Below are 27,998 nucleotides of genomic sequence, written 5' to 3'. Positions count from 1 at the left end.
TTAAGCAAGCACCTGACTTGCTCCTGCACAAAGATCCCAAATTTGTCGCTGGCTGAGTGAGTGATCGAGACGGCACCATCCCTCTGCTGCTGTAAAGTAAGATTTCCTAATGCATTTTAAGTAAAATTTTGGACTGGGAGAAGGGGAGTCGAATTTTAGATGTTGCTTTGTTCTGCACATGACCTATTTCAGGATTAATTTTAGCAGTTAGATCAGGATAAGGGTCAGTTTTTAAACAAGTTTGAAACTCTGGTATATTAGTAACTTTTTCAAAATAGCCAAAGAAGAGAGGTTTTTACAGTGTCTTATGTGAATGTTTTTCTTCCTGGCTCATGAAGAGTCCTGGTTCCTGAAAACGCGCTGTTTGTGCCGGTGCTAGTCAAAGATTAACCTTTTGGTTCCAATATCTAGAGTAAAAAAGCCATCGTGTGTGGTTCTAACATTGGAAATATTGAAACTTCCTTTATTTTATCATTTCGGGCTATATTTGCATGCATTTCCCCAAATAAATCTATTTTAGTTTGATAGTGCAGTTTTGGCTTTGGCTCCAAAATCTGGTCCCAGAAAAATGGGGAGGGCCCCTAGTGGAAGGTTTTCAGAGTGAGCAAGACGGCTGCTCTGTGCTTCAGCAAATGCTCAGTAAGTGCTTCTCAGGGTGTCAAAGGGAATCTTCCGTTGTTCCTTCACAGTGCCCTGTGCCAAAAGTCACAATGACAATAATGTAAACTAACAGCTCTGTAATGTACCATGCTCAGGTTTGGAGGAAAGTAAAGTTTATTGCAATCTCTTACTTTGTACAGTATATATTAAATATATCTCTTAACTCTTCATTTATAAAAATGAACATGGATCACTGTGTAAGAAGAATTAAACAGTGCACACTCATTGCATCAGAGGGGGTCAGGTTTAGGACTTAATCAGAGAACTTCTGGGAACTTGTTAGCTGGTCCTTGGATCCAGTTCCTCTAACACGTTATTAGTCTGGTCCTTTGAGAAGCAGACTCCAAGATAGAGTTAAACAAGCATGGGTTTTGCTAGGGGAAATGCTGATGTGAGGAAAGAGGAGGAAGGAACTAGGTAAGGCTAGAAGAGCCGGCAAACGGCAAGCCAGTCAGAAAGTCCACCCCGGGAGTGGGTGGATTGCCGCGCTGGGTGGGAGCACGCAGATGGTCCTGCGGTTTGCAGGAGGATCTGCGTAGCCAGTGGAAGGAGCTTGTGTCTCCTAGAAATGGGTCTGCCATAGTGTCCGCACCACTCTCAGGCACTGGCCCACATGAAGATGGATTTGGCACCAACTCAGTGATCGGTTTCAAAGCACAGATGGCCTAATTGGTCAGTTACCCAAGTCGTGGTCAGTTACCCGGGCCCAGGTACAGGAGGGGCAGGGCCCGGCCTGTATGGGGCCCAGTGGGCATGGACCAAGAGAAGAACAACATGAACTAGGTCTTCCCTGCAATCAGGCCTGGGTTTTAATTTATAGCTAAGAAACACTGGGCAAAGCACATAATCTCTTTGAAGTTACTTCATTGGTGACCAGTCTAGGTCCCATATTCTACCCTTTCTCACTGCCCAGGTGTGTTCTCCACAGTGATCTTTCTGAAATATATATCTGCTCGTGTCACACTCTGTATATCCTTCAGTGCCCATTGCCCATAGGAGCAGCAGGTCCCTCATGATGTAGAGCTTGGACAAGTGTGGAGGCTTAAAATGGAAGCGCCCATTGAGTACAGCAAAAAAATCAAGTAAGGCTAAAAAGAACAGAGATAAGCTCAAAAAGATGGACTAAATCATGTAAGGCCCCTCTAGTCAAGACTAGCCAGCTACCTGTACTTTATCAGGCAGGTAATTGAGCAGAGCGATTGGCTAGGTTATTTGTGTATGTCCTATCTAAGCTGGTTCACTTGTCATCCACCTAACTAACCACCACCACTCCTCCTGTTTTTGCCTGAAATGCCTAGATGATGCCTTCTGACATGGCCACCATTTTGTGACTTGGTGTGAGATCAGAGGCATGCATTTAAGAGAACAGGGTAAAAAAAGGGATTTAGTTCCTTAAAAATAGGCTCATATAATAATCATCACGTGGCTCTTTACCACCCCTACCTCATCTAGCCATTCCTCTCACCATAAAATCTATATTCAGGCACTGGGCAAATAGCTCATGCACAACCTACTTCCCCTATGTTAGAATTGCTCAGCCTTCCCTTTTAAAAATTAACGACTATGTCTGTTAAAATGTCACTGCTGCATGCTTGAACTTTCAAAGAGGATCAACAATACTGTGGGGTGGAATGTTCATGTAGCAAAAGAGTCAGAAGGCTTGAGTTTAGTCTGGCTCTGCTATTGACCAACCCTATGACCGTGAGCAGACCCAGTCAGTTTCCTCACCTGTAAAATGGAGGAATTGGACATTATTTGATTTTCCAGCTCTAATGTTCAATAAGTCTCTAAGGGAAACCGTGACATCTTTCCAAGGGACAAGGAAAAACCACACACGATTGATAGTGCAAACACTTACAGAAGTTTACAGGAGAGAAAGCAAGAGGCAGCCTGAGTAGTAAGGGCACGTACAATGCCACAGCAGCGTGTGCAGGGGCAGTGGAGAGACGGTGGCCACAGTGAGGGGAAGGGCTCCACTCCCAGATCAGCATCAGAGGCCCTCTTCTCCAGGTGCTCAAGAAATAAAAAGGCTGATCAGTGGTGGTACAGTGGATAGAGCATCAACCTGGAATGCTGAGGACCCAGGTTCGAAACCCTGAGGTCTCCAGTGTAAGTGTGGGCTCATACAGCTTGAGCCCAGGCTCACCAACTTGATTATGGAGTCGCCAGCTTTGTTGAGCACGAGGTCAACAACATGATTCCATGGTCTCTGACTTGAGCCCAATGGTCACTGGCTTGAAGCCCAAGGTCACTGGCTTGAGCAAGGGGTTACTGGCTCAGCTGGAGCCCCCTGGACAGTCATGTATGAGAGGCAGTCAAGGTACAAATAAAGGTGATGCAATTACGAGTTGATGCTTCTCATCTTTCTCTCCACCCTCTCTCTCTCTCTCTCTCTCTCTCTCTTCCTTCCTGTCAGTCTCTCTGCCTCTCTCTCTCTCTCTCTTTAAAAAGAAAGAAAGAAGGAAGGAAGAAAGGAAAGAAGGGTGGAGGGAGGGAGGGAAGGAGGGAGAGAGGGAGGGAGGGGAGGAGGGAGGAGGGAGGGAGGGAGGGAGGGAGGGAGGAAGGAAGGAAGGAAGGAAGGAAGGAAGGAAGGAAGGAAGGAAGGAAGGAAGGAAGGGGAAAGAAAGGAAAGAGGGAAGGAAAGGTAGATTAAAGTCCAGTGTCTGCCTGTTATCACTCCAGTGGGTTATGCTGCACATTTTTGATATACAAAGCTAGGTATCTAGAGTAAGCATTCAGATGACGGGACTGTTTTTACAGAGGTGCTTTCTACAAGTTCTTAAAGGTGTACATTTAACCATTCATTCTAGATGTTACTGCTGACACAGGGCCATGTGCTACTGTGTAAATTATTAAATAAACCTGACTTTATATTAAACCACAGGTTTTGTTATGGGTCGACTCGATGGGAAAGTCATCATCCTGACAGCGGCTGCTCAGGGGATTGGCCGGGCAGCTGCCTTAGTAAGTTACCATCTCTTGTTGCTTGCTCACTCACTGTTGAAATACTGAATTATGTGGACAGATTCCATGGTTAGCTAATTCTGCTCTACTTTTTTTATTATTGACTTTTGTGCTTCTGTTGTCTAAAGTTACAAAAAGAAAGGTCACTACTCCTGACCCCAGGCAGGGAAAGGAATGAATATCTCACATGCTTGTTATGTAACATTACAGATAACCTTTGATTCTGAGAAACTCCTCCATCACAGTTTCTTTGCACCATAATGGCTTTGCTGCAGGGCCTTACAGGAATGCATAGCTCCCTGAACTAATGTCAGTTCAGATAAAGGGCTCCACAGTAGACACTGTCAGGTTATTTTCAACTTCTCATTTGTATCAACCTCTCACACATTATACCCCACACCTGAGCAAATCACACACTAAGCATAATAGCAGGGTGTGATTTGACATTTATGAAAACAGTAGTATACTTTTGGGAGGAAAAGTGTTAAAATAACCCATTCTTCTCTTATGATTTGCAACATAATGAGAAATGGAATATAGTAAGAATCTGCTCAGCAATGGAATACAGGCTGTCAAATCACAGAATAGTATTTTGAGAGGTGTTAACAGAATCTTAGTTTTTTTTTAAACACTATATTACCGAAGGGACAAAGTCAGATGACAAGCACAATGTATGTCATGTTGTTCTAATTAATGACAAAAATAACAGTGGGAAGGAGTATGGTGAGACTAGTTATTTGAAATTCCACCTCTTTTATAGGGGGAGAAAAACTTAAAAATAAGATAAAGGGGAAAAGGCTAAATGGTTTTCCATTCATGAGCACAATTAAATGAAGCAAACAAAGCATTATTTGTGTATTGTGTCTACCAGGCTTTTGCAAGAGAGGGTGCCAAAGTCATAGCTACGGATATCAATGAGTTCAAACTACAGGAACTGGAAAAGTACCCAGGTAAGCAACTCAGCCGCTTGAACTTGGGATTCAGAGTCCACAGTGTATTATAAAGCAACAGTACTCAGCTGTTGAAAGAGAACTCCTTGGCTGCTCAGTTCTACTGACCTCCTTTTTAGAGCCTGACTCCCTGATGATCACATTTATATTCTGTAAACCTACAGACACAAATCTGTATCCTTAAATATAAAACTAAATTTTTAGATATAAACTTAAAACTTTTTATATATCCGACATGTTGAAGGATTCAGTACCTAATAAAAATAAATGTGAAAGTTTAACAGCTGTTAAGTTTTTATGACAACTTCTCACTTCTGCGCCCTCCTTTTCTAATAATGGTGTATCCAATAGCAACACAACATGAGCCACGTCTGTCATTGTAAGGTTCCTAGTGGCTTCATTTAAAAAGTAAAATAAGCCTGACCAGGCAGTGGCACAGTGGATGGAGCATCAGACTGGGACACGGAGGACTCAGGTTCAAAACCTCCGGCTTGAGCTCGGGCTCATCTAGCTTGAGCATGGGCTCACGAGCTTGAGTGTAGGGTCACTGACTTGAGTGTAGGATCATGGACACAGCCCCAAGGTTGCTGGCTTGAGCCCAAAGTTGCTGGATTGAAGCCCAAGGTTGCTGGCTTGAGCAAGGGGTCACTTGCTCTGCTGTAAACCCCCCCCCCACGGTCAAGGCACACATGAGAAAGCAATCAATGAACAACTAAGGAGCCGCAACAAATAATTAATGTTTGTTATCTCTCCCCTTCTTGTCTGTCTGTCCCTATCTGTTCCTCTCTCTGTCTCTGTTACCAAAAAACAAAAAACAAAACTAAAATGAAATGGGAGAAAATTCATTTAATAATATATTTTATTTAACTCAATATATCTAAAATATTATCATTTAACATACTCAATCAAAAATTATTGATAGAATATTTTACATTCTTTTTTTTTTCCATATTAAATCCTTGACACCCACACGTATTTTACACTTACAGCACATTTCACATCAGACTGGCTGCCTGCCAAGTGCTCAATCGCCACATCTGGCTAGAGGCTACCATATGGGAGATGCTCAGCCCTAAAATCACGTCATGAACACCAACCTAAAGAGATTACGCAAATTATTTATGTGTTTTTTTTCCTCACTGCACCACACTGAAGCCAACTCCAACATCAGAAAACTTCAATTAAAGTTACTCTGAAAGAAATCAGAACAGATAACTCATTTGAAATTATCTGTTCTGCAACACAGAGCAGGTTACAAGATTGAACGCAAATGAGTTCGTTTAACTGAATAGAACTATGCTAAATTATGATTCCAGCAGCTCAAAGTGGAGCTATTGGACTGGGAAAAAAGCACAAAGGAGAAAGGAGTCTTCCTGAAACTCAATTTCAGTCTTTCATTTCCTTGTTTATTCATGTTTTCCTCCTAAATCCAATAGAGAATAATAAAATAAACCATACATTGTTTTTAAAACATAAAAATGAGTGCTGCTTTCATTGGAGAATGTTTGGATTGTTCTAGTAACTAGCACAGTGTGTATCGCCCAGACCCCCTGCTTCAGTGTTTCATCCCTTCTTCTGGCCTCTCATTTCTTCTTGCAGTATAGGCCAGACATACTATAAGTGAGGATATCCTTGACCAACAAAGCCATTACAGCAATTAATGGAATCAACATAAAAGTAAAGCTCACAAATAGAAACAATCTCTTTTCCCAGCACTCTGCCCTTCCCCTCACACAGCAGAATTCAGGATTTCTTTTTTTTTTTTTTTTTTTTTTAAGATTTTTTATTTATTCATTTTAGAGGAGAGGGGAGAAAGAGAGAGAGAGAGAGAAGGGGGAGAGGAGCAGGAAGCATCAACTCCCATATGTGCCTTGACCAGGCAAGCCCAGGGTTTCGAACTGGCGACCTCAGCATTCCAGGTCGATGCTTTATCCACTGTGCCACCACAGGTCAGGCCAGGATTTCTGTAAGAGTAACGGAACCACTGGGAGAAAGAATGGGCTGAAATAGCCACGCCCAGTTATCCCTCCTTGCTTACTGAGAAGCATCTAATAATAGATCATTTATACTTCACTGTAAAGTCTTTACTCAGAAATAAATCTGTATTGATAAATTCAGAGAATGGAGAGAAAGCAAGGGAGAGAGAGGGGTGTGTTATTGGGAGCTCCTGATGGGAAGGACTTTTAAGATTTTTTACTAATGAGATTTTTAAGACTCCATTAATGATCAACAATCCTATGAAGCCTAACTGGACAGATACTGCAAACTTCACACTTCCAAGCAGCTAAATCTCCAAGGCTAGATATTTTCTATGAGCATAGAGAAATAGTGGTTTTTTGTTTTCTTTTTCAGGTATTCAGACTCGGGTGCTTGATGTCACAAAGAAGAAACAAATTGATCAGTTTGCCAGTGAAGTAGAGAGACTTGATGTTCTCTTTAATGTTGCTGGGTAATTCAGAACTTTTTTATCTCACTCTCCTTACAGAAATAAAGTTTTCTATGACTTTTATTAAAAGAATTTTGATAATATGGTAAAATTATTCATCATGAAGCATAATATAGTCCTTGGGAAATATGGCTTAATTTGGGGTAGAATTTTTTTTTTGCAAGAAAAACAGCCATAAACAGTGACATGAGTTTGGGGCCTAATGGCAGTTAAGGTCTACTCAAGACAACTGTACTAATGAAAGGTATTGATCTTCTTAAGGCTGGTGACTGGCTCACTCCAATAGCCTCATCACTGATGTTCCACTAGGACTTGTAAAATAAAATGAAAAACTGTTTCCCAGTAAAGTGTCTTTAGAACCAAGTATATTTATTAAAAGCCCAGTACTCAGTTTACTGAAATGCAGACATTCCCAATTTGGGAGCATAACATTCTAGCAAGTCCTTTACACTATTCCAAGCTCCGTGTATCTTATTGGGACAATGAATCCCAGCAAAAGAAGTTTCGTACTGTACCTTTGTGTGCAGCACAAAAGGAACAGCTTCATTGAACTTATCTGAGTGGTACCAGAATGGCTGAACCACATGTGAATGATGAGCCCGGAATTGGAGCCACTACGTGTAGATGCAGTGACTGCTAGAACTGCCCTCTCTGAGGCAGACAACGGTGGCGATGAGTACAGCTGAGGCTTACACAGAAACTAAGTAGATACACTCTGGAGCTCCACTTTTCTTATGTAGTGTTATATTTGTACTGCTGGGTTGATAGGAAAATCCTAGAGCCTTCCTAAGTGTTTCTTCCTAACCATGTTTCAGACAGAGCCGGGGACTGGGGGTAGGGGGTGAAGGGGATCTCAATGAATCCGTAGTTTATCATGTGTTACAATGTATGGGAATTAAAGCAAGAATTTGTGATGATCTATTTTATAAACAATCTGCTCACCCCTCGATAAGAATATACCCAGAGCCATGAAAAAATCAACTAGAAACATTAATATTTGAGCATTGATTAAGTTTTCAGCTAAGTGAAGGATAAGTAAACAACATGTGGTTCTTTCTGTCATTCAGTTGAATTGGAAGTGCAGTCACGCCAACAATATTTTATAATTAACTACATAATTTTGGTCCGAAGGACAGTGAAATCACTTAGGTCTCCAGTGTTTAGAAAGCTTCCTGAAGGAAGTGTGACTTGGAAAAGGGTGAAGATTATCTCAAGGTTTTTGTTTTATCTACTGTTTACTCCATATGTCAGGAGTGTACAGGAGCAGTATTGCTTCGCTACCCTGGGATGTTGTTTTTCTTGCGATTTGATTTCGCTTGAGAATGTTAAATCTGTGGCACTAGAGGCACTGTTGCTGTTGGAACAGGAGTCGGGACAGGTGTGATCTTCTCATTTACGTTTGTTTTCCATGTTTCCTGCACAGTAGAGCTTCTTACGTTGGATAGCCCCAACCTCTTGCCTTCTTTTAAAGAAGGATATTGTTTTAAAATAAATTTATTTAGCTTAGGTTGTGGGGATACTTCCTAACCTAATGTATTAAGTGGTACTACGTTTGAATTGTTAAAAATCTTCGTAAAGGAAGAGACAATGGTCTAAGTCAATAAATGACAATTCAAATGATAAGGAAATTGAATAGAAATCTTTTAAAATGATCATTCCCCCTCTTGTTTACTCACTGTTCTAGTTTTGTCCACCATGGGACCATCCTAGACTGTGAAGAGAAAGACTGGGACTTCTCAATGAATCTCAATGTCCGCAGCATGTACCTGATGATCAAGGCATTTCTTCCCAAAGTAAGACAACCGCGGCCACTAGGATAAGGAGGTCTCCTTACACGACATCGAGACAGGATCCTCGCATATGATGAAGAGTGATGATACTAGCTGACATAATGACTAACCTATAATGAACATTTATATCAAGGCATTTGAGCTCATTTAACCCATTGAACCTTTCAGTTCATCCATTCAAGGAATATTAAGCACTTTCTACATGTAGGCTCCATTCTAGATATTGATGAGAACAAGACAAAGTCCCTTTATAAGGGAGGTCTCATTTTTTGAGGGGTGAGACAGGATAATACGTAATCAAATAAACATATATCATGTGGGTGGTTATAAAAACTAGGAAGAAAAGGAAGCTAAAATATCAGTGAGGTCCACTGAAGTACCTGGGGGTGGGGTTCTTGGAAGAGGAACAGCAAGGAGGCACACGGGCCAGAACCATCTGATGAGGCAGGCTCTACCTTATCACATCCACGGTGCAGAAGATTAAGTAAGAGGCCGTGTAACTTGTCCAGGATCACATAACTAGCAAGTGGTCAGAGCCAGGAATCCTGGAATTTGGGCTCCTTTTTAAATTTCAGTGTCTAGGCACATACCCTCAAGTTAGGTGTACCCCATCGCTTTTCTGTACCCCGAGCTTTGAGCTTTCTCCCAGCACTCCTGTTTTTAGCTAAGCCGTAGAGGTACCAGAGAGGTAAGGCACAGTGTGTGCTAAAGAGATAGTATTCCTCCTGAGTCTGCCACCCTGAATTCTCCAGCCTTCACACAACTTATCAATATTTTTAACTTTATTTTTAAATTATTAAGTACCTTTTGATAGAAAGCACCATACTAGGTGCTCTCTGTGGGAGGGAGGTATAAATATGAAAAACATTGACTTCAAATGAGCTTATAAGCCGTTAGGAACAGAAAACACAGGCCCAAACAATGGAAGAACTGACTAAGCACAGAGCCAGCTCACTTTGGGATTGTAAACCGAACCCTAGTGAAATGCAGAAGAGCCAGTCTTTGCCTCCCAGCTGGATTAGATGAGAAACATACTGAATGCTGCCCAACCCAGGGCTGGAGAGGGCTTTTCTGTGACAAGGCAAGGCTGCTACTTTGCTTTGAACATTCAACCTGATGTCAGGAAGGGTGCAGAAGAATGTTAAAGGAAAATTAGAAAGTTGATTTAGTAACAAAGGAATTTTTAAAATCTGTTTAGTGCCTAGAAGAGATCTTTGGTTGGATCCACAGAATGTTGAACTAGCAAGTTTTAATATATATATATATATAAATTACCTGTTTAGCCTATTTGGAGTTCCTGAGAATCTATGATATTTGGAACTTGAATGTATTTTTCAAAGACTGGTGCTTAGCATTGGATATGGGAGAGAAGCGGAGGCAATGGTAAGGGGAAAGCTTAGGTACGATGGGTGAACAAGTATGGGACTCATTTGTAAAACCAGCCTACTGTCTGGAAATGTTTACAGATACCAGGTGTGGGTGCAGTGAAGCTGAAACTTAAATATGTATTAACTTTTAAAATATCAAAAACTCACTTGAGTTTGTCTATGACTTAAATCATCTTAACAATAACTCATATGAGCCAATAACACTCATTTGTAAAAAAAAAAAGTTCCAAAAGATATTAATAACTGGAATGGGAAATCAAGAGTCAGTGCCACTTGTTAAATCTGATCCTGGCCTGAGAGGACCTTAGGTACAGCCTGAGCTCTGCCCCTAATGAGCCACGTGACCTGGGAGGTGTCACTTGCGCCCTCTCAGCATCTATTTCTTTTATTTAAATGAGGGTGATAGACTACACAATCCCTTCCAGACCTACTTGTGTGGACTCCTCGGTGTTCATTAACTACAGTGCCCATAGACTAGGTTGGAACTTTCCAGGGAAAGCCAGGATTCAAAGGAATACTTGTAGGAAATTTTTGTTCATGGACAGACAAATCATTCCAAAACTGGAATATCAGTCAAAAGGTAGAGGACAAGTTGAAAATGCTGTAAGAAGAGGTCAATGTAGAATCCAATGTCCACTATGGAATGGAAGAGAAAATCCATTATGGCAAGAATTCAGGTAGGTCTTTTATATGTGGGTTTTTTTAACCCTTTGCTATATCTTAGAAGAACCCCTAGGACATAGAGGTGCTTAGAAAATATTTGCTGACTGAATATACAAATCTAGGTTGTCAATCCAGTTGGAGTTCAGGCCTGGAATCAATGAAGACTCAGAAGCCAACATCTGTCTAGTTTAGGAGCTGAGCGCTGGTCAATGGGAACAGAAGGGCTGGGTCCGAGTAGGCAAAAGCTAGAGGGAATCTTTAGAGCTCTTTCTAGCCCCCAGCTGCATTTCTGGCACATCAATTCTATGTAGCTTTACTATGTACGAGGCACTTCACTTTACAGTCATTCTTGCCAGAGAGAACTGGTGTGTGGAGAGCCAGGAAGAACATTCACACAGGGACAGCATGTACTGAGCTGGTGCTGTGAGGGCGGAACAGAGGAGGCAAGGACTGCGTTCTAGAATCAGCAGAGACCTGGGTTGAACGGATAGTACAGATGATAGAGGGCAGCACCACCATCTCCTAAAGTTTTGCCCAAGTTATTATTGCATTTCAGAAGATTAAAGAGTGAACCTAATAGCCCATCTTTATACATTAAATGCGCTATTCTATGTGTATTAAAATGGGTTATTTAAAGCAATCATAACTTAATAAAACTGAAAAATATAAATAAATGAAAATAGGTTATGCTATTTGCTAAATTTAATAAAAAGTAATAATTTTAAGGCTTGGTTTTCAACACCATTATACTATACTAATAGCCTGGGTTTTCTTTTCACAAGAACCTCATTTCATTATGATATTCTTTGTGTGTGTGTGTGAGGGAGAGACAGACAGACAGGGAGAAAGATAAGAAGCATCAGTTTTTCATTGTGGCACCTTAGTTGTTCATTGATTGCTTTCTCATATGTGCCTTGACTTGCCTCCAGCCAAGCCAGTGACCCCTTGCTTAAGCCAGCAACTTTGGGCTCAAGCCAGCAAGCATGAGGTCATGTCTCTGATCCCACGTTCAAGCCAGTGAACCGGCGCTCAATCTGGTGAGCCTGCGCTCAAGCCAGATGAACCCATGCTCAGGCCGGCAACCTCGGGGTTTTGAACATGGAGCCTCAGCATCCCAGGTCAACACTCTGTCCACTGCACCACTGCCTGGTCAGGCATGACGCTATTCTTTATTATATAGACAAATGAGTTGGGGTAAATATTTTCTCCCCTGCCATTTTCCTTTACTTCGTTGGTTCACCTCAGCCTCTTTGTATATTCTGTTAGTCCATCCAGCACAATACCTTAGGGTTGATTTAGACTCTGCTTTCAGGTACAATTAGTAGATAAGTATCCAAGAAAAAACAAGAAGAATTTTGTGAGGAAATGAATAACCTTGCAGGCTCGCCACTGGCCCCAGCCAGCCATTCACCTGTCTGAAAGCTGCTGGAGAAACTCACTGACTGTGAGTTTGTCCCAGAAGTGCCTTTGTCCCAGACCCTTTCCCTGCCTGTGGAGATTTATTTTAGAAGTTTTCACTTGATTTTCATGATCTAGAACATCCATTTTTTTCTTCTGTTTTCTAACTGATTCTTCCATTTCCTCCACTATTATTTTAACTCTTCACCACACTCATGTTCATTGTCTCCCCTGTTTCTTTGTGGTCATTTTTCTGGCCTCTGATATCAGAAAGAAGTCAGTGCCCATTAGGCAGGAATTTTCCCTGGCTCTTGCTTCTTCCCCAAAACATTTATGGTCACTCATGCCCTTGCATATGCATGTATTATCTTGAAAACATACTTTTATGTTATAATCAATAAAGTTCATTTGAAAACTTTTTGCCTTGGCTGGTTGGCTCAGTGGATAGAGCATTGGCCTGGCATATGGACGTCCTGGGTCCAGGTCCCAGTCAGGGCACACAGGAGAAGTGATCATCTGCTTCTCTTCCCCTCATCCTCCCCCCCTTCTCTCTCTCTTCCCTTCTCTCAGCCAGTGGCTGAATTGGTTTGAGCATGGCCCCGGGTGCTGAGGATGGCTCAGTTGGTCTGAGTGCTTCAGGCTCAGGTGCTAAAAATAGTTCAGTTGATTGGAGCATAGGCTACAAATGGGATCCTAGTTGGGGTGCTTGCAGGAGTCAGTTTTACTATCTCCCCTCCTCTCACAGAAAGAAAGAAAGAAAGAAAGAAAGAAAGAAAGAAAGAAAGAAAGAAAGAAAGAAAGAAAGAAAGAAAGAAAGAAAGAAAGAAAGAAAGAAAGAAAGAAAGAAAGAAAGAAAGAAAGAAAGAAAGAAAGAAAGAAAGAAAGAAGGAAAGGAGGAAAGAAAGGAAGGAAGGAAGGAAGGAAGGAAGGAAGGAAGGAAGGAAGGAAGGAAGGAAGGAAGGAAGGAAGGAAGGAAGGAAGGAAGGAAGGAAAGAAAAAGAAAGAAAGAAAGAAAGAAAGAAAGAAAGAAAGAAAGAAAGAAAGAAAGAAAGAAAGAGAACATTCTAACTCATAGTAGCTTATTTCCTTAGATATTCCTTTAGGTCTGGGGCAGAGCCCAGCAATCTGCACTTTATTTTGATTCATCGAAATGTATGAACCACCTACTGTATACCCTGTCTAGAAGGACAAATCAGTCATACACCCTCCTTTCACAAAGTTCATACGGTAGTTGAAGAATTCTGAGGGAAGTGTTCTTAGGAAACCTTGCTCTAGGTGGACGGGGGTAGTCCTTACTGCACATAACCATTTACAAGTCTTGCCCTTGCTATCTCAATCATCTCCACTTCTGTTGTCCACAGACACTTCTGCATCTCTGCTTTTATCCCTTCATCTGGGTAATCCCCAAATCTGAACATACCACTCCTCCCCTGCATGAAACCCTTCATCCTCACCTCTGCATGGCCTTCAGGCTAAAACCCAGATTCCCTGTAGTCCCCAGTGACCTCTGAAATCTCACTCCTCCTGCACCCTCACACCCTTCATTCCAGCCAGACCCATCCCTGCTTCCTACTTCCCCGTGGAGTCTTTCTACATAGGGTTCTCTCTCCTCACACACCCTTTTCTTTTCTTTTACTAACATTCTAGTTTTCAAAAAATCAATCCAGCGGTTCCTCCTCAAGAGCCTCTCCTGGGTGTCCCGCAGCCTGGGTTGGTCCCTCCCTCCACCCCTCTTCTCTGTGAAGGTCTGTGCTGTTGCTGGTGCTGGTTAAATCAGCCACTCCAATCAGACTGGCGGCTGTGCATGGGCAGGGACTGTGTCATTTACCTTTGCATTTCCTGGACCTAGCACAATGTACACCACAGTAGGTATTCAACAAATACTGTGTCCAGTGAAGGTGAACATTTTCCAACATCTGGAGCACACAGTAGGGATTACTGTTCCTTTGCTTTCCATTCTATTTAGCTCAGAGCTCATTTTTGGTCTTGCTCATGCTCTTATGCCACAGGAAGTGTTCCTCCCAGTGACTGTAGGACGTGCCATCAATGCCCACTAATGATGGGGTGACTGTTAAGACTGCTTAACAGCACATAATGTTAATAGCTAAATATTGTTTTGTTTTGGCAGATGCTTGCTCAGAAATCTGGCAACATTATCAACATGTCCTCTGTGGCTTCCAGCATCAAAGGTAGGTCTGTCTTCCTGGGATCACAATGCACATAATCACACCTTCCTAAGCTGAGGGAACAAGCACAGCAAAAATCATAAAACCCTTACATAATTTTAAGATTGCTTTTTAAAAATGGGTATTAAGCCTAACCTATGGTGACGCAGTACATAGAGTCGACCTGGGATGCTCAGTTACCAGGTTCAAAACCCTTAGGTTACCAGCCTGAGCACAGGCTCACCAGCTTGAGAGCAGAGTCGCCAGCTTGAGTGTGGGATCATAGACATGATCACATGGTCACTGGCTTAAACCTGAGGGTCACTGGCTTGAGCTCAAGGTCGCTGGCCTGAGCAAGGGTTCACTGGCTCAGTGGGAGCCCCCCAGTCAAGCCATGTATGAGAAGCAATCAATAAACAACTAAAGTGCCCCAACTACAAGTTGATGCTTTTCATTACTCTCTCTCTCTTTCTCTTGCTACCCCCCCCCAAAAAAATAGTATTAAGTTTGTCAACTACCAGTAATAAAATTAAAGTCTTTTTCCTTTGCCCTCCTTTTTGTCTTCTAATCAATATGGAAATGAAAATCAAGAGAAAAAATAAGGAAATCAAGAGGGAAAACATTTATTCATTTAATTAATAATAAAATAAAAGATGTATTGAACACCCACTATGTGCCCCTGCTTCAAAAGAATACACAGTCCTACATGGGGTGTGTCAGATAAACACATGTCTTCTACAGTGTGACAGGATTATACCAGGGCTTTGTGCAAAGTGCTGGCACGGTATCAGGGAGGTCACTGCCTATGGAGATGAGGAGTGCCTCACAAAGACTGCTGATCTGGGCCCTAAATACTAAGTCAAGTTAAAGAGCCAGGATTGCAGAGCAAAATGGAGGTAAGGTCACAGGTGGATTTGCAGGTTTAACCTAAAATAGCTGATGCTGAGATAACATCCTTCTCTTTGCAAGAACACACACAGTAAACCTACACATAAGCAGAATGCAAAGAAATGCTTATGCCTCTTGATTTTGTTATGTTTTGTTTTTCTTCTCCGATTCTCTTTTGAAATCTGCCTAAGGGGTCTAGCAGCTGAAAAACTAAGACCACTGCAGTCACTATGTGCCACATGTTATCACCTAAGTCTCAGTTGACTTGTGCCAATAATGATATTTGTTTCCCAGATTCAGAAACTAGCCCTATTAAAGGAGAAAACCTGATACCAGGGTTTAAAAATAGTGGGGTGAGAGGAAGCAAGCCAGTGGTTACTGGGCACACTTATTTTTGTTCCCTTTCTAAAGGAGACTACCTTTTTTATTCCTTCCATGGTTGAACCCTCCCTTCCTCCTCAGGAGTTGTGAACAGATGTGTGTACAGCACAACCAAGGCAGCTGTGATTGGTCTCACCAAGGCCATGGCTGCGGACTTCATCGAGCAGGGCATCCGGTGCAACTGCGTGTGCCCAGGTGAGTTCTGCACCACAGGGCTGTGAACCTGTCCTTCCTAATATCCCAGTTGCCTCTGTGAAAGAGCTCTACGTAAGCTTATTTACTCTGTGTTTTATTTTATCCTATTATCAGGAAAAGTGCAAACGAAAAAGGAATTTGGCTTATTAAGACAACAGTTTCACAGTACCTTGAGAAAGAAAGGCTGTCATTAGGAATAAGCCATAGGTGCAAAAGGATTTCGTGTTACTTATGTGTGGGGGGCAATTCCAAATCATGTGTTTAAGAGAGCACTGGCCATGGCATGTCTTGGGATCACATCAGGGACAATCTCATCAGGGGAAAGAGGAAGAGTTGACTGAACAGCGGGAAGAAAGTAAGAAGAAGAACCTTCTAGAAGACAGGGAGCTGCTGAGTGTTGTCACCTAGGGTAGCCCATAAGTTAAAATGAGGGGTTAACACCTTTCTTTATGCTATAAAAAGGGGGTCAGCAGAGGATGGCCTGCAGGCTACATCTGGCCACCACCTGTTTTGTAACTACAGTTTGATGGGAGCACATCTCCACCCAGTCTGCTTCTGTGTTGGTGGGCTGCTTTTATCCTACCAGCAGAGTTGAGTAGTTGTCACACACCAAGTGTTTCTCAACGCTAAAAGTAATTCCTATCTGGCTTTCTACCAGAATGTATGCTGGCCTCTCATATAAAGGAAAGGAGAAAAGCAAAACTAATTATTAATGGAAAGGACATTTAATTTTGTCCAAACAAAAGCATTCAGTATGTTATTTCTTTCTTAACTGTGGGTGTGTCTATTAAATAGTGTTGGGAAAACAGCTGTGTTAGGCTTGCTCACTTGCATTTTGCATGACTAGTGCATATGCATGTGGCAGAGCCATGTGTGCATACCCTATGTAAGGCTACTGGTGGTTGGACTCAGGGTGGATGGCAGATTGTAGTTCACTTCCCCAGCACTGCAAGGGAACATTTTGCTGTTTGTTCACCTGCTGCCATAAGAAGCGATTTTCCCCATCTGTTTGCTCATCTGCCATTGTGAGATTCTAATAAACAGGAATGGCCCACTGCTTTCTGGCTCCACAGTTCCTCTGCCATCTACCTAAGTCCAATGTGAACCTGCCTGGCCTTGGCCACCGGCATTACATCTGGCATGATGGGCAGGATTCAGATCAGATTGGTATGGAGTTGCCAACACCTTTGAAGGGTGAGATAAAGGAGTAGTCATTGTTCTTCAGCATATGGTTTCCTGTGGCTATCCTTTTGGGGGCTGTGGCTGGATCTTTTTACAGTCCTGTGAGAAAAAACAAAAAGCTCTGTGCAAGAGGTGCTTGAGGTCAAAAGCTTCAGGATGAGCTGCAGACTGATCATCAACAACGGCTTGAACTGGAATGAGCACTAGAGAAGGAGACTGACTGCTTTCGAGAGCTGCAGTGTAAAATGTAGGCTGAACACCAGCAGCGCCTGGAACCAGAACAGTCTCTGGAGAAGGAATTATGTGTTTGTGAGCTGCAATTTGCCCTAGAGGCTGAACGTTGGCAGTGGCAGTTGTTAGAGAAACAACTGCGGGTTCAAGAGCTTGAGCTTCAGGCCGAGAGCTGGCAGCTGCAAGAGCTGAAGTGGTTGCTGAAGAAGGAGCTGCATCCATTCAGGCAGAGTGGTTCTGAGTCAGCAGTAGCAAGTGTTTCCAATTCCTACTCTTCTGAGGAGAAGGTTCAGGCTGAAACTGCCATCTGCAGACCTGGCTGGTAGTTGCCCAGAAGGTAAAAACTCAGCAGCCAAGAGTGCCTCAGGGGCAGGCACAACCCGCTCCATGGGTAGTTAAGCACTCTGTGGTCCTGCTTTACACCCAGACAGAGCTGATGGAGTTGGGGGTGCAATTCAAGTAGAAACCCCCTGAGCCCCTGGAAGTTTGGTTGCTATGGTTGAGGGACATAGAAGTGCATGGAATGTGCTCTCTGGAACAGAGATGGAGAATTTGGCCACCATTACCATGCACTCCTCCTTGAGGCAGTGTCTTTAGAACTACCATGACAACCCTATTAGAATGGGTGATGGCTGCCATTTGTACAGTCTGGCAGAATTCTGGAGACTTGCTGAGGGCAGTGAGTCAGTAACAGTCATATACTGAGTTGCAGCAGGTCCTCTGGGAAACTAGGTATGAAGAATGCTGCTTTCAAACTGAGGTCCCATGAGCCAGATGAGGAAGTATTTACAGCAGGGATGAGGGACCTTATTCTCTGTAGCTCTGTGTCAGCCCTTTTTGAGTCACTAGTGGCTATTTTAAGCCCCTAGATGGGATAGCCCATCAACACAGTTACACAAATGCTGAGGTCGCTGGTTCGAAACCCTGGGCTTGCCTGGTCAAGGCACATATGGGAGTTGATGCTTTCAGCTCCTCCCCCCTGTCTCTCCTCTCTCTTTCTCTCTCCTCTCTAAAATGAATAAATTAAAAAAAAACAAAAAACACAATTACACAGCTGGTAGCAGCTTTGGGCGAGGTGGAGGCAGCACAAAATCCTAAAGCTGTGAGGGCTGCCGCCTGTGCTGCCCCCCTGACTAACAAGAGAAACGGGCCTGTCATGGTTATCTGAACACAGATGTGGGTAGTTTTGATTGATGCCCAGGCATATAAAGAAAAATTAGATGGCAGGTCTAATAAAATCCTGTTAGAGCTTTGGCAGCAGGTTAAGCCAGAGTAAAGGTTCCAGCCACTGAAAAAGGAGGGAAAGCAGGTGGCCCTGGAAGCTGCCAAGAAAATGGCTGGCGTTCAGGTTGCACGGTTGCAAGATTACTTGTTGGAGACAGCTGATGGAGAGGAAGATCCCCAAGACCTGTTGTTCCAATTTGAATAGGGGGAAGGCCAGGGGACCCGTCTAATAAGGATGGGTGGGGGCTGGAGGCCTCATGTGAAATTGGCAATCCACTGGTCCCCTTCTAATGTGCAGCAGATGTTGGTCTTAGAAGAGAATAGGTGCTTTTTTGCAGCAGCAGCTAAGGGAACTGTCAAGGTGCCACGAGCCTTGCATGTGTTTGAACCTGCCAGGCTCTGTAAGCTTGGACTTTTGAGGGGTTTAGATGGGGCTTGTGGCAATGGACAGAGCACTTATGGAAAGGCACGGAGGTCTGTTATCAGAGAGCTGTATGGCTAGCTGCCTGTAATGGACTTTTACCTTGGGCAATTTGTACAGATAACTGTGCTATTGTGGACGGATCATTGAGCGATATAATGTACTCTTGAAACAGGAACTGACAAGAGGGGGGCACCAGCTCCCTTTTTGGATAGAAATGCCGGTGTGAACAGTAATGAGAGAACCTAACAGGAGGGTGGGGGCAGCACCTGTGAAGGACTCCTGCACTGCACAGCTGCTCCCATCCAGATGCAGAGATGCACCAAAGACACTTTCTTCAATGGATTTAGCCCTGAACTATACAGGCCTCCCACCTACCATGGGGTAGGGAGTTAGAGACGGGCCTCCAGTTGACACGCTGGGCAGAATGCTCAGGGAGACATTGTGAAGGGCACCTTCACAATTATTGTAATTATTGTATAACTTGTACTGTTGCTGTAGGTTCTGTTTGGTTATGTAAGGTACCTCACTCATAGCACAGGGAGCATCACAGAAGATACCTGTCACATAGATTGTGAGGCGAGCAACTCTAAGGGGGTGGATTGTTGGGAAAACAGCTGTGTTAGCGTTGCTCACTTTCACTGCATGATTAGTGCGGGAGCACGTGGCATAGCCTGTGTATAGCTATGGGTGGTTTGACTCAGGGCAGATAGCGGATTGTGGATCATTTGCCCACCACTGTGAGGGGCCATTCTGCTGTTCATTTGCTGCCATGAGAAGCAGTTTTCCCCTGCCTATTTGCTTGTCCACCATTATGAGACTCTAATAAACAGAATGGCCCACCAGCTCTGCAGTTTCTCTACTGTCTGCCCGAATCCAGTGTGGACCTGCCTGGCCTCATCTACTGGCATTATAAATAGATATGCCCTTCCACCTGGCTCTACCTACCCCAAGTGAATACAAGCTGCCTAAGTACAATTACTAATTTTTCTTAAAAGAAATTAAATATTGCATATCCAGAATCAAAGTTTCTCTCAGTAACTCACAACTGGCACTGAGGAGCTGGGGATGGGTATAATTTCCCAATTACCTGTGGGACCTTTCAAAACCTGAAGGGCATGCCAGATTTGGGGAAGGAGGTGATGGGGAAAACTGTACAGTACAGACCTACCTTGCAGGTATTGTGATTTGGTTCCAGACTGCCGTAATAAAGCGAGGACCGCAATAAAGTGAGTCATAATCTTTTTGCTGGCTGAGGGTCTTGTGGTCAATTTGTAAAAGACTCAGCAGGTGTGAAACACAGTAATGCAAAGTGCAATAAAACAAGGCGTGCCTGTGATTTGGAAAGCCCCACAGGAAATTCTGATGTAATTCATCATGGTCTCCACTCAGGTTGAAAATCACTGACAACTAGTTAAAGAGGAAAAACTACTAAATATACTGCTAGCTACAGAATTTCCATGACTGTGGCATTCGGCTTAATTTTTCTTGGACTAGAAACATAAACATAGGTAACACTAAGGAAGGGAGGTTACAAGAGAAACAGTTTCACTGGGTTTTGGCACATCCTGGTATTACTTGGAGTCCAGCTATTCTTGGTGCTATTCACCCAATGGAATAAATGGAAAAATGATTTGGAAAATATGGTTGTTTTAGTAGCCAGACTTTTCAGGAGACTGGAAAATGTGTTATCAAACTCTCTGGAACAAGGAACCAGCCATGACTCACTGAGCCAGTCACAGAAGAAAACCTGACTAGGAAAGGTTCTGTCTGGGATGGCGCTGGTGGTTGGATACTCACAACTCTTCAACATCAGACTTGTGCAGCCTATGGTGTGGCGTGTCAGTCTGTGCCACGGACACAAAAGAGTCCAGTGACAGTGGAACTAAGTGGAAGGCATAGGCTTGCTTTACAGTTTTCATTTAACAGTCTTTTTATACCAGCCATATGTAAGATATGACATTCAACAGTGAAAAGAAGCTGCTAAAGCTATAAGAACTTTTTAATTGAATTTATTGGGGTGACATTGGTTAATAAAATTCTATAGGATTCAGGTGTACAGTTCTATAACACATCATCTGCATACTGTATTGCATGTTCACCACCCCAAGGCAAGTCTCCTTCCATCACCATTTATCCTCCTTTTACCCTCTTCTCCCTCCCCCCTTCCTCTCTGGTAATCACCAACTGTTGTCCGTGTCTATGAATGTTATGACTGTTTCCTGTTATTGTTGTTTGTTTTTGTTTTTTTTGCTTAAACCCTTAAGTGAAAGTTTTAGATGCCTTGAACACACTGTTGGTAGAATGTTGTACTTGAAGGAGGCTGATGATGAGAGAAGGGAGGAAAATTCTATCAGAAACTGATAGAAGGGAATCTTTGTTGTGTGGTCTCGGAAAGTTTATCAGCACTATTCCCTGAAGTAACATGGAAGGTAGAAAACATTCCTAATGAACTGAGTGACCTAGCTAAGGCAGTTTCCACCCAGAGTGTTCGAAAGTGCTGTTTGCTTTCAGTAAAATGTGGGGAAAGAGAGAAGCTATAGAAAGGGCTGTTGCCCTGGCCGGTTGGCTCAGTGGTAGAGCGTCGGCCTGGCATGCAGAAATCCCGGGTTTGATTCCTGGCCAGGGCACACAGGAGAAGCGCCCATCTGCTTCTCCACCCCTCCCCCTCTCCTTCCTCTCTGTCTCTCTCTTCCCCTCCTGCGGCAAGGCTCCATTGGAGCAAGGATGGCCTGGGCGCTGGGGATGGCTCCTCGGCCTCTGCCCCAGGTGCTGGAGTGGCTCTGGTCGCAACAGAGCAACACCCCGGAGGGGCAGAGCATCGCCCCCTGGTGGGCAGAGCGTCGCCCCCTGGTGGGCGAGCCGGGTGGATCCCGGTCGGGCGCATGCGGGAGTCTGTCTGACTGTCTCTCCCCATTTCCAGCTTCAGAAAAATACAAAAAAAAAAAAAAAAGAAAGGGCTGTTAACCCTTTAAGTAGTGAGTTTTTTGTTAACCCTTTGAGTGAGGACATAGAGGACATATATATGCATGTTCACACTACTCAAAGGGTTAAACTAAAAGTAGCCAGGGTTTGCTGATTCTGAAGATTCTCAGCCTCTCCAGAGAAATGGCAAATGATAAAATTAAGAAATGGTTTCCAAGCAAACATCAAATCTATGGCATTCTCAGAAGCATGGTCTAAAGATGAAGCTGAGGAGATGACTGTAAAATCACTTATTATGCCCTTATAAAGATCTTGCGATTCTGGGAGTAGTGTTAGTCGGTACAGTCCTCTAAAGAGAATTTACACACTATATAAGCGAACAAAAATGTCTGGGAAACTTACTCTGTAGGAACTTGAACTAAGTGGGATTTAAAAGATTTTAGTGTCATTTATGTTTTTATAAGTGAAATAATTTCAAATTACATTTTTTTATGAGTACCATGAGTCAGTCCTTAAAACTAGGAATTTGGAACCAATGACAATTGGCCAAATAATAAGAAAATTTTAGGACCACTTACGTTACAGAGGACTGTGACAGTCATGGAGTTGTCCCTTGGAATCCCCAGAATGAATTTGACAGCAAGAGTGGTTTTGAGAGCATTGAGGCAAGTCTGGACACTTGTACTGGTAAAATACTTCTGTGATTATATCTACATCTAGGGATGGTTGTAAGGATTAATTGAGATAATACATGTAAAAGTGCTTAAAATCCTTAAAGTACCATGTTAGTGTAACATGACTAAAATACATAGGAAATACTGGAAGATAAACCCAGAGTCCCTGCCTAGTGTCACAAAGAACTATAGTCTGTGTTTTAAAAAGTCATAGAAATGTTATTAAAATTATAAGCCTATTACATAAACGATCAGGCAGGTTAAGATAAAATTGTCATTCTAAGTCATGGAGGAGGATTTCACTGATTGTCATAGCATGTGGAAAGGAAGTTTAATTGTCAATTTCTTTTTTCACTTAAAGTAACCAAGCTGAATGTCCTTCTTTGTTTTAGGGACAGTTGATACCCCATCTCTGCAAGAAAGAATTCAAGCCAGACCAAATCCTGAAGAGGTATAGCTACTCTTTTAAATGTGTTTAAGTCTTCTGGTTAGAAAATGCCCCCTTCCTTACGTACAGTGGACAGATTTATAATGACAGAAAGTTGCCAGGGGCTGAGGGTGTGGGAATGCAGAGTTGTTGTTTAACGGGGACAGAGTTTCAGTTTTGCAAGATGAAAAGAGTTCTGGAGATTGGTTGCACAACAGTGTGAATGTACTTCACACTACTGAACTGTACACTTAAAAATAATTAAGATGGAAAAAATAATAATAATAATTAAGATGGTAAATTTTACATTAGGTGTATTTTAATGCAACTTAAAAATAACCCTCTTTCTTTAATATTAACTTTCTGATCTGTCACAGTGTCTGTAGGTTTTAGTATAAAATAGTTTGAGTAGCTAGGAAGTCACCGTAGCCCTGCTTGGTCTGCATTGTCCACAATTAACGATATTCTCACATATTAAGTGTCATGCATGATTAAGGCTGCAAGCCAGTAGTATCTCTGTAGATTCATTTTGCCTTTGAGCCCCAGAAGGAATTTCAGGTGAGTTCTACGTCATCTTAGATCACTGATGTCTGTTTCTGGTCATAGGCACTGAGCAACTTTCTGAAAAGACAGAAGACTGGAAGATTTGCAACTGCAGAAGAAATAGCTCTGCTGTGTGTGTATTTGGCTTCTGATGAGGTAAGCACTGCTCTTCTCAGGGAGTTCATCATCCTCATTCATATTTGGCCACTCTTTGCTCAACAAAAACATGTCCTCATAGAGAGTATTGGCATATATATGCAAAGGTGCTGTGGTTACTAGATAGGGATCCATTCTGATTTAATTTGCTCAAAGAGAGGCCACTTTGATCTGAGCTGCCAACTTTTCTTCAACTTTAAATGTCACTAAATCTTGCAGCAAGTGAAACAGAGGAGTGGGAAAAAAGTGCTCAATTTTTTTAAGAGACAGTTGCTTTCAAAAATTGTATCTGGAGAGTCCTGGTAGCTCAGTTGGTTATAGTGTCATCCTGACACACCAAGATTATAGGTTCAATCCCCAGTCAAGGCACATACAGGAATCAACCAATGAATGAGTAAATAAGTAGAACAACAAATCAATCCTCTCTCTCTCTCTTTTTCTCTGTCTTCCCCCACCCATCTCTAAAATCAATCAATAATTTTTTTTTTTCAATTGAGGTTGGGAAAACCTGGTTAAGTGTAAGTCAAACAAATAAGCCACTGAAATTATGATAGCTTCAGGTGCAATGGGGAGAAGTTTGCCTGACTGGTGGTGGCACAGTGAATAGATAGAGCATCGACCTGGGATGCTGAGACCCAAAGTTCAAAACCCCAAGGTCACTGGCTTGAGCGTAGGCTCATCTGGCTTGAGAGCAGGCTCACTAGCTTAAGCATGGGGTTGCTGGCTTGAGTGTGGGATCATCAGCATGATCTCATGGTCACTGACTTGAGCCCAAAGGTTGCTGGCTTGAGCCCAAAGGGTGCTGGCTTGAGCCCAAAGGGTGCTGGCTGAAAGCCCAAGGTCACTGGCTTGAGCCCAAGGTTGCTGGTTCGAGCAAAGGTTCACTGGCTTGGCTAGAGCGCCACCGTCAAAGCACGTATGAGAAGCAATGAAATAACAACTGAAGTGCTGCAACTTATGAGTTGATGCTTCTCATCTCTCTCTCTCTATTTTTTTTAAAAGAAAGAAAGAAAAGAAATGGGGAGAGGGTTAACCAGATTTATTGTGCCTAGAAAACACAAAATTGGCATCTGGTGTTTTTAGTTTTACTGGTGCCTTGTTTAAGAGACTCCCATTGGCTTTCTTTTTCTATGAAGTCATGTGTAGAAATTCCCAATTCTGTCTACACTTTGCATCTATTTAGGAACAAGTTTCTTCTTTAACAGCTAGTCTATATTTTTAAATGGCATACTCCTGCAAAAGCAGAAACTATATTTATAAGGTGTGGAGCAGCGGTCCATAACCTTTTTTGGGCCATGGACCGGTTTAATGTCAGAAAATATTTTCATGGACCGGCCTTTAGGTTGGGATGGATAAATGTATCACGTGACTGAGACAAGCGTCAAGAGTGAGTCTTAGATGGATGTAACAGAGGGGATCTGGTCATTTTTTAAAAATAAAACATCGTTCAGACTTAAATATAATAAAACGGAAATAATGTAAGTTATTTATTCTTTCTCTGCAGACCGGTACCAAATGGCCTATGGACTGGTACCGGTCCGTGGCCCGGGGGTTGGGGACCACTGGTATAGAGCACAAGAACATCCCTCTCTCTTTTGTCTTTGAATGTTCTAAGGAATATTCCTTTGAATGACCAAGGAACCACCATGTATGAAAAGAGACAAGGGAAGGGAAGTGAGTAGGCAGGAGTGAGGCGGTGTATTACTAATTGTTTCCTCTTTACAGGAACTTGCTGCACAGCAGGTGGTTGGTGAATGTGACAAATACAGGACTTGAAATGTTTTAGTGACAGACCAGTCATTAAGTCTCAGAACTATTAACAATAGTTAATAGCTGGGGAACTTTCTAGACAAATTATTAATGAAGCAAGCATGTTGGCCTTTGTGATCTGAGTGCGTACCTTCAAAAGAGCTCATTTAATTTGGGGGTACAGCTGATTAGTTAAGTTGCCCTTGTTTATCCGGAGCTGAGGTTGCCAAATATTAGGAAATGTTCTGGTTTGAAATGTGCAACAAAGAAACTATGGCCTTTTAAAGGGGCCCAGAGGAGTCCATATATATAACAGAGAGCTTGCCTTATAAAAATACTTGGAGATTTGGGGTCATTTTTGTTAAAGTGATTAGTAACCCCCATAGTTTATCTACATTATATAATCAGTTTTTGTAGAATAAACTAAAAATTTCTGTACTCATATTATGTCTTTCCTTCCTCCCTCTTCCATCATCTCAGGCTTTAGATCAGTGGTTCTCAACCTGTGGGTCGTGACCCCAGCGGGGGTCGAACGGCCAAAACACAGGGGTGGCCTAAAGCCATTTCCCCTGTGTTTTGGTCGTTCGACCCCTGCTGGGGTCACGACCCACAGGTTGAGAACCGCTGCTTTAGATAAACTTAAAACTAAGAACACAAATTTGAATCTTTATTACAAATGTTTAAGTTATGAGATTTTTAAACCTCTACCACAAGGAATCATTTTGGCTTTAATCCTTGGAAAATGAAAAATTTTGTAGAAAGAATAATTGTTTGTTTTAAGTCCTTTAGTTTAGCACAGATTTGTATCTAAAACTAGTATAAGGCCCTGGCCAGTTGGCTCAGTGGTAGAGCGTCAGCCTGTTGTGCAGGAGTCCTGGGTTCGATTCCCAGCCAGGGCATACAGGAGAAGCACCCATCTGCTTCTCCACCCCTCCCCCTCTCCTTCCTCTCTGTCTCTCTCTTCCCCTCCCGCAGCCAAGGCTCCATTAGAACAAAGTTGGCCCAGGCGCTGAGGATGGCTCCATGGCCTCTGCCTCAGGTGCTAGAATGGCTCTGATTGCAATAGAGCAACGCCCCAGATGGGCAGAGCATCGCCCCCTGGTGGGCATGCCGGTGGATCCCAGTCGGGTGCCTCCCCATTTCCAACTTCAGGAAGAAAAAAAAAAAGAACTAGTATAAAATTTTATAGTTTAATAGATTATAATAATAATTTTCCTACAAATTTTTTAAAATACATTTAGTGTGCTTTAGTTCCTGGATTTGCCTACACATATTGATCAAATATATATGGTCTAAATATATATATATATATATATATATATATATATATATATATATATTTTTTTTTTTTTTTTTTTTTTTTTTTTTTTTAAATTGTGGCCCTGTCTGGTTGGCTCAGTGGTAGAGTATCAGCTTGGCATGTGCATGTCTCAGGTCCAATTCCCAGTCAGGGCACACAGGAGAAGTAACTATCTGCTTTTCAACACCTCCCCCTCTCCCTTCTCTATCTTGCTCTTCCACTCCTGCAGCCATGGCTCAATTGAATCGAGTGCATTGACCCTGGGCACTGTGGATGGCACGGTGGAGCCACCACCTCAGGTGCTATAAATAGCTCAGTTGCCAGCATAGCCTAGATGGGCAAAGCAGCCCTAGACAGCGGTTTGTAGATGAATCTCAGTTGGGGTGTATGCAGGAATCTGTGTATCTCCCCTCCTCTCACTTGGAAAAAGAGGAAAATAAATTGTTTGATAACTGACATGGCCACTTTATGACCAACACACTTGATTATATTTAAAAAGTTCATTAGGGCACAAAATTGAGCTGGTTTAGAATAGTTCTGAGTTTAAAAATGAAAATGTACTATTCTAGCCTACATTTTTTCCTAATTTGGGGAATGACTATATGTCACCTAACTTCTTAGTTTTCTGATTCTGAGGCCAAACACCTAAGAGAACTTGTTTAGAATATAACATGTGCTAACACACTAGCCAGAGGCCAGACCATAAGAATACTTGGCAATTTTAAATCATCCAAAATTTAATTCAGATTTTCACAAATTCTCTGTTAAGTGAGTTTTCCCATTACCATGATAGTAAATTGTTTAGCTATCTCATTCATAGAAGAATTGAAGAAACAACCTGTGTTAAACCTTGGTTAATTGTCTGTCTCCTTGTTTATCACTGCAGTCTGCCTATGTAACAGGCAATCCTGTCATCATCGATGGAGGCTGGAGCTTGTGATTTCAGGATCTCCTTGCTGGGCAGGCGGGCCCTTCTTGTCCACAGTCAATCTGGTTGTGAAGCAAACTCACCCAGCACATCTATCTTATTAATGGCATAGTAATGAAAACAAGCCCTGTTCAGTGATGTCGTGGTTCACAAGTCTGGTTCTTAAAATACATTAATCTCTTTCTAATCTCTTCTTGTACAATCTTTGTAGATGATATAAAACATAATGAACTCACTGAAAATGAACAGTTTTTAAAATAAACTTCTATTTGTTAGCATTTAAAGAAAATGTGAGTATGAAAAAAAGGAGGAAGGAGGTTATTTTTGTAAGAAAAAAGGTATTAATTTCA

At 42.5% G+C, this 27,998-nt stretch overlaps 1 protein-coding gene and 1 non-coding gene across 2 annotated transcripts; both read left to right on the top strand.

Annotated features, from left to right (window-relative positions):
• BDH2 (3-hydroxybutyrate dehydrogenase 2) lies at positions 1 to 27,835 on the top strand. The gene is made up of 10 exons (XM_066385936.1): positions 1 to 96; positions 3,545 to 3,624; positions 4,496 to 4,574; positions 6,927 to 7,023; positions 8,705 to 8,813; positions 14,388 to 14,448; positions 15,775 to 15,888; positions 22,938 to 22,996; positions 23,579 to 23,671; positions 27,607 to 27,835. The coding sequence occupies exons 2-10, from the start codon at positions 3,553 to 3,555 to the stop codon at positions 27,658 to 27,660; spliced, it is 738 nt and encodes a 245-aa protein (XP_066242033.1). The 5' UTR covers positions 1 to 96; positions 3,545 to 3,552; the 3' UTR covers positions 27,661 to 27,835.
• On the top strand, positions 26,244 to 26,319 carry TRNAN-GUU (transfer RNA asparagine (anticodon GUU)). Its single transcript has one exon. It is a non-coding gene; the product is annotated as a tRNA-Asn (tRNA).
• Positions 27,836 to 27,998: the final 163 nt, after the last annotated feature.

Source organism: Saccopteryx leptura, chromosome 5 (genome assembly GCF_036850995.1).
Source record: "Saccopteryx leptura isolate mSacLep1 chromosome 5, mSacLep1_pri_phased_curated, whole genome shotgun sequence".
NCBI lineage: Eukaryota > Metazoa > Chordata > Mammalia > Chiroptera > Emballonuridae > Saccopteryx > Saccopteryx leptura.
Note: the sequence above shows the minus strand (reverse complement) of the source record. Positions and strands in the feature narration are given on the sequence as shown.